The following is an 11,816-nucleotide window of genomic DNA, read 5'->3' as shown; positions in this document are numbered from 1 at the left end:
AGAGGTTGATACTATTATGCAACTCCGTGTCTATTACTTTGTTGCGTCCTTTTCCTTGAGGCACAATAGAGGTCATCCTTAGGTCTTCATCATCTCTCCATAGTCGTGGGAGAGAGCTATCCACATCAACAAGAAACTCAGAAATATATACAAGTGACTCTTGTACCAACCAACCCTCGGCCATGCTACCTTCGGGTCTTGCATTTTGTCTCACGAAGCCCTTCAAGGTCTTCATGAAGCGCTCGAGGAAGAACAACCATCGTGCATGTATAGTACCGCATATAGCAATCTCATCCACCAAATGTACTATGAGATGTAGTTGGCTTGTGAGAATAGAATGTGGAAATGTCTTCTCCACTAAACAAACCGCCTCCACTGACATAACTCGAGCATTCTCAAGCGTGGTGGGATCTATTTCCTTTGAGCTCACATACCTCACAAGCTCGCCCATCTTGTAAATACAATCTTTCACGTCCTTTGATGCACTACGTGAAATGCTAGTAGGTAGTATGAACTGAACCCGCGAGGAGGTGGTTGATTAGTTTCTTATAGCTATTCACTCACAAATTTGAAAGGAAAAAGATATTATGCATATTAAAATACTTACTTGGAGCATCTTGTGCCAATCATGAGATTTCAAGCCATATAATTGCTCTACACCTCTTTTCTTGCTCTTTGTAAAGGCTCCCTATAAACACCTCATGCATCCAGTGGGAGTACGAATTGTAGTAATAGCGCGCTTCACCGTCGCCATCTCTAGCTTTGATAACATCCACGGTGCACGAGGTAAAAAAACACGCCCATTTGGTCTCTCTTGAGGCCAAGCTTCACGCATCCTCCCTGTGGTACGTAGATCCTCCCTTATGCCTGTCGAATCTCGTGTCCCATTCAAATGCTCCCAAATGGTAGATGCCACATTCTTGAAGATATGCATGGGATCAAGTAAGTGATTGATCTTGAGGTGGGACCAATATGGTAAACGATAAAAGATGGAGTATCTAAACAAAATAAAGTGTTAGCATCCAATCTTTACTTTCAACCAATATAGCCAATCTTTACTTCCAGCCAATAATTACAAACCCTTACCGGCTCATGCCAAGTGGTGGAGGAGTCGTGGAACCATCCCAAATTCTCATCCAATCTCCCGCGGTGAGTGATTGAGGGAGGACTTCATTCCAAGGGGCAACATATATAGGATGATCAGGTGAGAGAAATTGATGGTGATTCTCATAGATGACCTTATTCAATGCGTCTGCCCGTGAGGCAACTAGCGAAGGACCACAAACAGGACATGCATGGTAACCCGATGTAGTGAGACCTAAACAATAGATGCAATTAAGAGTGGAAGGTGGGTTTAGGGTGCCACATCCTTTGCCTATTCATAATTAAAAATGCAATGCTTACCTGAACACTCGCCATAGCCTGGGAAGTCATGCATCATCCACATCAAGACTACTTTGCAGTTGAAGTCTCGTGACGAGGGAGGCCTGCTCACATCATGCACCTCAATACCTCTCCAAAGTATCTCTAGCTCATCAATCAAAGGCTCCAAATAAACATCAGGGTTTTTGACTTTATGTTTCCCTGGAATTCGAAGGGACAGCATGACATGTCCTTTCTTAATAGCCATAGAGGGTGGAAGATTGTAATTCACCAATACCACTGGCCATACACTGTAAGACGTGCTTTTGAGACCAAATGGGTTCACACCATCCATACCCAATCCAAGTCTCAAGCTCCTAGGTTCTTCCTTGAAGCTTGGCCATGTGTCTTCAATATGCTTCCACGCAGGAGAGTCCGTGGGAGTTCTCCACTTGCCATCGGTTGATCGATGGGAGGAATGCCATGACATGAGCTCTGTAATAGATTTGCACTTGAACATATGTTGGATGCGAGGGATTATGGGAAAATGTCGCAATACCTTACGAGGCACGTCCAAGGTTTTGAGATCTGCTCTATATCTTGCCTCTCCATAAGTAGGACACTCTCTTGCATCCTTATGTAGTCCACGAAACAAAACGCAATCGTTGACACATGCATGGATGCGCTTGTAATCTAATCCTCCAAGAGAGGTCACATGTTGCCTTGCCATATCTCTTGAGGTCGATAGTTTATTCTCCCTTGGAAGCATTTTACACAATAGCCTGCACGTGAAGACCATAAATGAGGAAAAGCATTCGAGTAATTGACCCACTAGCATAATTCACCATGTTTGCAAAATCGACTTTAAAGCTTACTTGAGTAATGCATTCAAACTTGCATTGCTCCATCCATAGATGGCTTGCAAGTTTAGTAACTCAAGGGAGGCACGTAGAATAGAGAATGTGCACCCCTCAAATAGTGGAGTCGATGCTGCGGTAGAAAGATCATCCTGCTCCATGCTATTCTCCCTCCCTTGATGGACATATAAATCCCGCACCATATCATCAAGCACCTCCTCCTCCATGGCTTCATGAGGTAATGGTGGAGGGCTACTATCACCATCACTCCATGCATCCGTAACGGTCCCTCTTGAAGATCCCACATCATATCGCCGATGCTTCGCCGATGCACGACGACAGGCATAGGGTAACATATGCGGGTGTGGCACTGCATCCTGTATCAAATTAAAACGGGATCATAACTCAAACATATGAACTTCGATAGGTATCTCAATCAACCTTAACTTACAAACCCTTACCCTGTTTACGGTCACATCCCATTCTCCATACTTTGAGATATGATTGAGTGTAATCCTGCATGCACGATACATGTTTCCTCGACATCGATCACACAGACATTTAATTTTTTGCTCCAACCACATTTCGTGATGGTGGATACGGAGGGATTCATCCTCACTGGAGCTACTTGTTGAAGATGGAGACATCTTACAACAAACAACCCACCAAATTTGCTCTTCTTCAAATGTTTAATTTAAACTCTGTGTTGCGTCTATCGCCGCATCTATAGTCGCGTCTAACATCGTGTCTAACGGCACGTCTAAACGCACGTCTACTCTGTGTATTTAGACACACCTATAGACGCGACTATAGAAGCGGCTTTTAAACCTGCTTTTCGGCGCGCCGCTCGCTTTGCTTTTCTTCACATTACTTAAACTTCGCGAGGCTTGCTTCCTTCTTTATTAGCAGATCCATAGTTTTGAAGCTTAGGAGGGAGCCTTCCATACTTACTTCCAAGCTTATACTCAAGGGAAAGGCACCCACACTTACTTCTAAGCTTAAAGGAGAGGAGGACGAACAAGGAGAAGAAGCAACTTTGAAAAAGAAAGGAAGAAGCAACTTTGAAAAAGAAAGAAGAACCTTCCATACCTTTATCCAAGTAAGTCTTTTTGCAGTTGATCTTGTTTGGAAATTTGCTCTCTCCAGTTTTGTACTTTCTCGTATCCAAGAAGCGCATGATCTAGGTATCAGTGTCACGTTTTTGTGTCGGGCGCAATGTCCTTTTCTACTTTTTAGAAATCTCGTCTGTCGGAGCGCGTCTATAGGCGCGTCTCAGGGCATGTCTAAAAGCGCATCTACAGGCGCATCTAAACGCGCGTCTGGCTTGTTGCAAACACACACAGACGCGTCTATAGACGCTCTGTTAGACACTCTGTTAGACGCTCTGTTAGATGCTCTGTTAGACGTGCCGTTTGATGCTCCGTTAGACGAGTAGTTAGACGCTCTGTTAGATGCGTCTATAGACGCGCAAATCAGGCGCGTCGATAGACGCACTCTGACAGTAAGCCTCTTTTTTCTTCCCCTTTCTTCTTAGCTCATCAGTAATAGATTGTTTTCCTTTTTTCCAGTTCAACATGTGGCCAGGAAGCGCTTCAAGCTCACCTGATCCCCGGGAATCTATTTGGAAGGACTTATATAACCTTTTAGGGCACCCTCCTAGTCCTGCGGAGTTATACGGGTATATGACGGGTACTCTAAACACTCTCTAGGAGTCGGCACTACAGACTCCAACCCACCCCACACCGCCTGAGATCACCCCAGCGGAGTCAGCAGAGCCGTCTTATGCCCCTTCCCCCATACCGTCTTATGCCCCTTCACCCATGCCATCTTATGTCCCTTCTGCCATCCCGTCTTATGCCCGTTCCCCCATGCCCTCAGGAGGTCCTTCTGTCTCGGCGAGCCGTCGATGTACTCCTGTGCCGTCGAGACTCGGTTCTCCAGCTACGAGTGGTCAGCGTAGTCCCGTGTAGTCCCAAGCTACGAGTGGCCAGCGTACGAGCTCGACACGACAGGGTAGCAGGTGTAGTAGTAGGGAGAGCAGTGGGGGATGCATGGCACAGTGCTTTGGGCCATGTGGCAGTGAGGAGGATGATGATTCAGATGATTTAGACGTGCCTCTGGGTGATGGTACGATTTATTATGACATCACTCAGACAGGAGGCATCTTGATGGATGTGCGGGGGAAGGACATCATGGCCTTCATGCGCTCTGTAATTGCTAACAATTACAGAGATTGCTTTATCCACTACAAAGACCACCCAAAGAGGTTGGCTGATGAGACCCTCGCTACTGTTTGCTCTAGGTATCCTAACCCCCCCAATCGCCAGTTCACATATAAATGGGGGAAGTCAAAGATTGTTACGATACTTAGCAATAAAAGATCTTCGCTTAAGAGGCAGGCACTAGCGGAGCTTGCCAGGCTTGAGGCAGGTCAACCACTAAGGGGCCCGCCCCACACCGCTCACAAGCATGAGTGAAAGAAGGCAATGAAGTCAGCGAGGGAGGACCCTTGTCTACAGCACATGGAGGCACGGAGGATCCAAATGGAGGAATATGGAAGCGCGCATTTTGGACCAAGGGTTGTTGAATCATGGGAGGCCCAATTTGTAAGTATCGATCTCAAATTATATTGCTTATGTAGTTTATTGGGAGGTTGGTTGTTTCTTTGTACTAATCCCTCCACAAAGTGTGTTGCGGTCATGCAGCTTGAGATCGTGGGCAGATACCCTACTCCAATGGAGATAGCCTACCACCGCCACCATCGCAGAGGAGATCTATGATGACGGGTTGATTACTGAGGAGCAGTATACCTGAGCTACTGGAGCGGCCCCCCAGGTATTTGAAAGTAATTAAATAATGCCAAAATTATAAGTAAAGATTTGATTTTTCATACATTGATATATGTTGTCCCTTGTTTACAGGCCCATGCACAAGATGACGAGGAAGACGAGGAAGGAGGCGCAGAAGGGAGCGTGGAAGGCAGCGAGGATTAGTCGTAGAAGTAGTGCTAGCTATTCTTTTTTGTACTTAAAGCCACTGGCTTGGCTTCGTGCCTCTTGTATATAGACTCCTCTTATTTTTTGTACTTGAAGCCACATGACGTGGCTTAGCTTCCTTATTTTTTGTACTTGAAGCCACATGACGTGGCTTAGCTTCGTGCTATATGTATATACAAGTACTTTTTGAGCTTTCAATTTTATTGCATTTTGGAGTTGTAATATTTTATTTGGAATTGTAATTAAAATGCGGTTGGCTGTAAGAATTGAATTACATAATGTGGATATGGGATTCTTGTAACTATATAGCATACACAACATACACAGTAGTCTGTAAATTTTTTTTTTTTTTTTAAAGGCGCGTCTATCAGTGCGTTTAAAAACGCGTTTATATTCGCGTCTATCTATTCGACTTGCGTCTATATGTGCATCTATAAATGCGTTTATAAGCGCGTCTATTTATGCGTCTAACTGCGCATCTATACGCGCATGAGTCTGATATATAGACGTGCAATTAGACGCGGGTCTCCAGACGCGAAAATAGATGCGCAAATAGACGCGCCCGTAAGTTTTTTATTTAGTTCATGAAACGCGTCTGTGCGCGCGTCTATGGGTGCTTTGTCTTATTGTGGAGGAAGATGTGCATAATGATATCGCATGGGAGGAAGATGGAGATCACGATATTGAGGAAGAAGACAATGATCATCAAGAATCACCACACTTTATTGAAGAAGATGATCAAGTACTTTTAGGTGAACGTACGATGCTAGAGTACGATGATGACATAGGAGATCAACTCGGTATAGAGTTAGATATAGACTTGTTTGGTGCCTTAAACTTGGCTCAAGATGAAACAGTTGATGTAAATGCTCTTCATTGATTTTTTTCATCTCAAACTTGGACATGAATATATGAGCTTCAAAGGCTTGATGTACATGCTCTCATACTTTTATTCTCTCAAAAGATCAAACATGTATGAAATTTTTTTAAAAAAATTGTCATTGGAAAAAACTAACTTTTAAGGCCTATATGAGTAAAAAAGCTCTGGAAAACGTCGCTATAAAATAGTATCTCAGTGTCGCTATATAGCGACACTTAAAAGTCGCTACAGCGACGTTTGCCTAAAGTCACTATATAATGATGCTTTACAGGATGCACTTTCCATACCGATGATTAGTGCCCCACGCGCGCTAAACATCGGTACTTAAACGTCGCAATAGGATCCGTGTGTAGTAGTGTCATCAGGTGGTTATAGTCCTCAAACCGTGGGTCTCATTGAACGACTCAACAAAACAATCAAGCAAATGCTCCAGGTCTATGAGATCAGAACCTGCCCTACATCCTACATGCTTATAGGACTACAGTTCAAGCTTCTACACGGGTTAGTTCGTTTTGAGCTCTTTATGGTCGTGATCCATAGTTCCCTCCTCAACTCTCGAATATGATCATTCCAACAAAGTTTCATGATGTTCTTGATTGGTATCATCATCTTCAGAGTGTTTAACCCCTTCTTCGATCATCTATTCTTCGGAATCTTCAAATTGCTCAATCACTATAGCAACGCAATTACGAGAAAAGCCGTGTTGATATCACCTACAGTGAAGGGGATCTTGTGTCCATCTATTATCATGTGCGCAAAAAAAATCTAGTAGAAAGTTTTATGCACAGTTGGATAGGACCTTATAAAGTGGTCAAACGCATTCGTTGATACACATACAATGTCCAACGCTTCTCCAATGGTTCACGTACTTTTGTACATGTCTATAACATGAAACCTTTTGTAAGGTTGTCATCTTAAAGGGGGAGGTGTGTTGTACGGCTCTGCCACGTGTAGTAACTGTGAATGGGGAGGTTGTCAATATAATAGAAGAGACCTCCTTGGTAGAGGCACTCGGAAGTTGATCAATTCTCTATTTTGTTGCACTTCACGATATGCTATTATACTAGATTTGAAGAATTGGAAAAATGCTAGTAGGTTTGAGCTTGAGGTGATACACTATCATAAAGTGGCCTTTGGCTCCCATACAACACATTGATTTATTCTCTTTTTGCAAAAGGTATGGCTGTACTTGCCTACAAAAGGATCCCCTTGAAAGTTAGAAATGCTAACGCATTCATGGTCGTGGACGTTGAAGATGTGCAATATTGTGGTTGGCTATTACTAGTTAGCGACTCGGCAATTGGAGCGAATCTGCCCGGCACTTCCCGTTAATGGGCTGATATTTCCCATGCTCACCATCGATGTTCCGAAGTCGCTGAAGAAGGTACTTTGATCACTGGAGAACGAATCCACCAATGCATTGGTGCTTCCCCCCGTTGTGTAGAGCTCCTGGTCAGACTGAAGAAGCCCCTTGTTCGACTGCAAATTGGTGTAATAATCGTTGTCGAAAGTTCCTGGAGTAGTGGGATCCAACGCAACCAACACACTGCCATTCCCGCCCTGCGGGCAGTCGCTCTCCAAAGTTTGACGGTAACTTGAGTCGAGGGACGGGTCAGGTTGACCTGTGCCGTTGAAATTGTAGAGTCTATTCACAAAGCTCAAGCAGCGAGCGAAACCGATTGTATGAGCACCTGTCACAGCAAAGAAGAAAGTGTTAGGATATAGATAAGACTAATATTGAAACTGGGATTGAGAAGGTTGCATTCTTGGAAAGGTATGTCTCTCTTCTCAATGCTATCGGCCAAGTTGTCTTCTCCTGTTGAGTTGCTCCTCCCTTGCTCGACAGACAACGGATACAACAATTTCTTGCTCGACAAATATCCTGGGATCAGCCCTCATGGGCCAGTCTGCAACGACAACCATAATCTTGGTGGATCGACCTTGCTGGACGAGTGTAAAGTAAGTCCATCGAAGGCTTATTGGATCAAATTTCCACTGCAAGCGTTTCCAATAGCAAAGACATTCTCTCCTTCGACGGATCTGATGGCAATGCCCTCAGCCTTGATGGATTGCTCCGACATTTTTAGCAACTCTAGTCCTTTGAACGGAGTTCCCTTGATAAGCAGCTCTCCCTTCAACAATGAAATTTTTGACGATTTCTTTGTCATTCACATGCATAAGGCGTTGCAAAGAAAACTGCCATCTTCAGGAAACATTTCTGTCATGCAGGAAGCAGTTTTGTTTGTACCTCCATGCCCTCAATATGCAGATGATCATGTAGACATCGCTAGAGCTTTTGCAGCAGCTCCTGCACTTCTGGAGTTCCTGGTGGTTCCGCTTCGAGTCCACATTGATGATTATGGTATCGAGTTTTCGCTCCTCTCTCACTTGCGGGGGAGCAATGATCGGGTTCAAGTTCGAGTGAAGCTCATTCTCACAGTAGCTCAAAAGAAAAGAGCTAAAATAAAATTTAAATTAATTGTAATATTTGTGCTCCACGCCATGCTAGACCCTGGCTAGACAGTTGTAATCATAAATGTTATCAACCAAATCTTGAGCACATGTGCACTCACATGCTACATTACTCGTTCAGACGTTTAGTCTTACGGGGGAGTGTTAGGATATAGATAAGACTAATGTCTTCACTCACCTTCACATACACTTCCGGGTGTAAACTCACCCTTCATAACCGATCATAACCACTCCTTCTTCTCCTACAATAATCGAGTTCTTTGTGTATCTGAGTCTCCTTGCATGGTCTCTTCTCGTCATGTCGTTCCTGCTTAGTTCCTTGAAGCCTTATGCTTCTCACAGAAAGGCTCTCGCAGAATAAGTTGAAACATCCACAGCTATGAGCTTTCATCATGGAAACAGATCCACAAGCTCGGACGATAGAATTTGCTGCTAGAAGGGACGTAGCTCCACGGCGAAAACAGCCTGTTTACCTGAAAGAACAACTACGTCTTGCGCCGAGAGTCCTACAGTGGAAAATTTGCTTGTAATAGTGCTCAAAGGGTCGGACGGCCCAGGTAAAGCTGCTAGAACAGCCGATTGAGAGGCTGCCGTCGCGCTGTCCCTTCTCCCTAGAAGAACTGTCCAGGACGATCCGCCAACCTGCCCGCGAAACTCCACGGAACACACAACTATCATGAGCCAAGACATGCAGACAGCGCAACAAAACCTCAGAGAGAGCGGAACAAAATCTGAGCTTGACCATGATTTCGTTGCAATTCAAAATCAAATCGTGCTACCAGAGAAACCGACGCCTGCGCTGCCAATGCGAGTATGTCTGCACAAGATACTATGCCACTGCAGGCACTCTCAACCGCAGTCTTTATGTTATCTACGACTTCAAAACCACGCACAGAGTTGTTGTTCGGTATGGCAAACTTTTCGCCAGATGCTCCATCTAGAAGGATAGAGCCATCACATCCCTACGCGGAAAAAACAACAATATGATAATTAGCAGTGGCCTTGAATCATTGACTAGTGACTCTAGGAAGCAGAAGTGTAGCTTTCCTGTCCTTGCTCAATGTTGCGACCTAGAAAACGAGTCTACCTTCGTTCGCTAGAAGTTTGTCGACGAAACGTCATACAATTAAAAGGGATGTAATGACGCGAAAGAAATGCAAAGCATCGACGGCGAAACGAGAGTGATGCATCGGTAATTAAGGACATAAGCTGTGATTTAATCGGATTAACTTGTACGAAGCAGTCATGAAAGTGCAGTCTGAGCAGAGACGCAGCCATCCGCGTTTCAGTCTGTACAGCTTGGCTTACGACTGTCTGCACGATACTGGAAACGTTAGGACAGGTTGTGGCGTAGAAATCGGCGGTGAGCTGGGAAGAAGCCCCTCCTCCACAATATATCAACACGAGAACGATGAGCCAGAACGAAGCGTCGAGCCGCATCAGACTAGTGATAAGTTTTGCCATTTTTGACAAGAAGTATGTGGGTGGCTAACTTGCGCCGATAAAGCTCACTTACTGCAGAGCTACGAGCATGCAGGTGGCTAACTTGTGTTGATAAAGCACACTAACTGCAGAACTACGTGAAACAATATCAAAAGGATATCTAGATCTCCTCCCGAAGAAGCTTCTAACTACTGTGGATGGAAAGGAATTGGGGGAAAGGTTTCATCCGCGCTAACCCCTAACCTGCCGATTGGATGGAGTTTGTGAGTTTGTAACTACGATCGATGTTTATATAGAGACTGTGCCTAGTTACGTAGGAGTGTGCCGGTCCACGAATTTGCAGAAAACGATGAATCCAGCGGCCAAATTTCTTTGGACTCTGTTATGCACAAATTATCCTCTCTCTCACGTTTCTTGCCCTTTGCAAACATCGCAGCGTAGATATTTGCTCTCCTGCATGCTCCGCCATCCTCCATTTCACGTCATCGAATTTGTAATATAACGGAATTTGACGTTCACGCACCGAAAGCCTGGATCCAGCTCAAGACAATGACAATATCGATTAACATAAGAGACTTTCAACCTTAACTTCGGCAAGACTGCGGCTCATGTGTCCTGTTTTCTTTCCCACATCAACTTCATGAAAGCTACTCTTTGTAACGACATATGACTTTTATTTGTGAACACTGCGGCTCATGTGTAGTTTTTTTTCTTCTCCCACATGCATCAACCTCATGAAAGCTACTCTTTGTAACGACATGACTTTTATTTTTGAGCAATGGGGCTTGGCTTCCATCAACCTATGAATCCCGGTCCATCTAGCCTGTGTGGTCGTCGAGAGCAAGTAGATCCTAGCCTTATCCATGTTTTCGGAATCAGGGAAAATGATTTGCCTCGATTACAAAGGTCGGCCTATCTTTATCAATGATTAATGGTAAGGACCTAGGAGCTCTCCACGGGGATCCCCCCAGTTCATTGCAGAATCCAATCGTTTACAATATGCGCTACGATGCATGGCATCATTCCATCCACAATTAGGGACCCTTAAGGTCGTCAACGTCCGGCACGGTAACAAGCATTTTTAATCCTCACATCTCTTCTAAAACATAGTCGTGTTCGTCAAAGGCTTGGATTTGTGGAATCCAAATCTGGACCCTCCAATGGTAATTGCCTCCCCCAAATGCGCCTAGGTCCTAGTCCCATCAGCCTTATCACAATAGCAACATGATTGTATTTAATCTGAGTATGAGTGCAAACGTTTTCTCAAAATCTACTCCTTCATGCTAACAGTAACCCTGGTTTTGGCCTTGCATCTTTACTAAGCTTTGTAGACACCTTTGCAACCAACAAAAACATTATCTAGAAGTGGATCCACAACCCCCACTTCATTTGTTCTTCACCTCAACTTTCACATCCAAAGAAGTACATGGATGTAGCATTTGCTGACACACTCTCAGATTTGTGTAAAGTTTTCAAGTCAGGCCGAATGACATTCGATGCCACCACTACCACTACTTTGTCAAGTATGAATAAAGCAATTGAGTAGATAGGGATTCTTTTCATTGATGCACATTTGTCCTTTCCACTTTCACATCAAAAGAAGCATGTAGGTATCCATATGCAACCAATCTCTTGGGGATGGGTAAAGTCTTCAAGGCAAGTATGTCATGTGATGCCTCCACTATCAATAGCTCGATCACTAGTTTATTGAGCATGGAAAAAGGAGGTGAGCAAATAGAACTCCTTTTCATTAGTGCACATTTGTCCCAAATTTCATGCAATGGGTAAATTTTTCATCCTAGAGAA

The 11,816-nt window shown here is 44.3% G+C and overlaps 1 protein-coding gene across 1 annotated transcript; it reads right to left on the bottom strand.

Annotated features, from left to right (window-relative positions):
• Window positions 1-7,217: 7,217 nt before the first annotated feature.
• On the bottom strand, window positions 7,218-10,283 carry LOC147904565 (peroxidase A2-like). Its single transcript, XM_087387321.1, has 4 exons — window positions 9,798-10,283; window positions 9,347-9,529; window positions 9,041-9,209; window positions 7,218-7,786 (listed from the first exon to the last, which is right to left on the bottom strand). Exons 1-4 carry the CDS (start codon window positions 10,029-10,031, stop codon window positions 7,377-7,379), a joined length of 996 nt encoding a protein of 331 aa, XP_087243447.1. The 5' UTR covers window positions 10,032-10,283; the 3' UTR covers window positions 7,218-7,376.
• Window positions 10,284-11,816: the final 1,533 nt, after the last annotated feature.

The sequence above is a fragment of the Dipteris shenzhenensis genome, chromosome 2, assembly GCF_047967505.1.
Source record: "Dipteris shenzhenensis isolate YYH24624 ecotype China chromosome 2, Dip_SZ_1.0, whole genome shotgun sequence".
NCBI classification, from domain to species: domain Eukaryota; kingdom Viridiplantae; phylum Streptophyta; class Polypodiopsida; order Gleicheniales; family Dipteridaceae; genus Dipteris; species Dipteris shenzhenensis.
This window is presented reverse-complemented; position numbering and strand designations above follow the sequence as displayed.

What these genes read in the sequence shown, in the direction of transcription:
- LOC147904565 (XM_087387321.1), bottom strand. Translation starts at nt 10,031, where the DNA reads ATGGCAAAACTTATCACTAGTCTGATGCGGCTCGACGCTTCGTTCTGG. An exon ending in CGCAGGCGTCGGTTTCTCTG is followed by an intron (nt 9,210 to 9,346) that starts GTAGCACGATTT and finishes TTTCGCGGGCAG; the next exon opens with GTTGGCGGATCGTCCTGGAC. An exon ending in AGACGTAGTTGTTCTTTCAG is followed by an intron (nt 7,787 to 9,040) that starts GTAAACAGGCTG and finishes TTGCTGTGACAG; the next exon opens with GTGCTCATACAATCGGTTTC.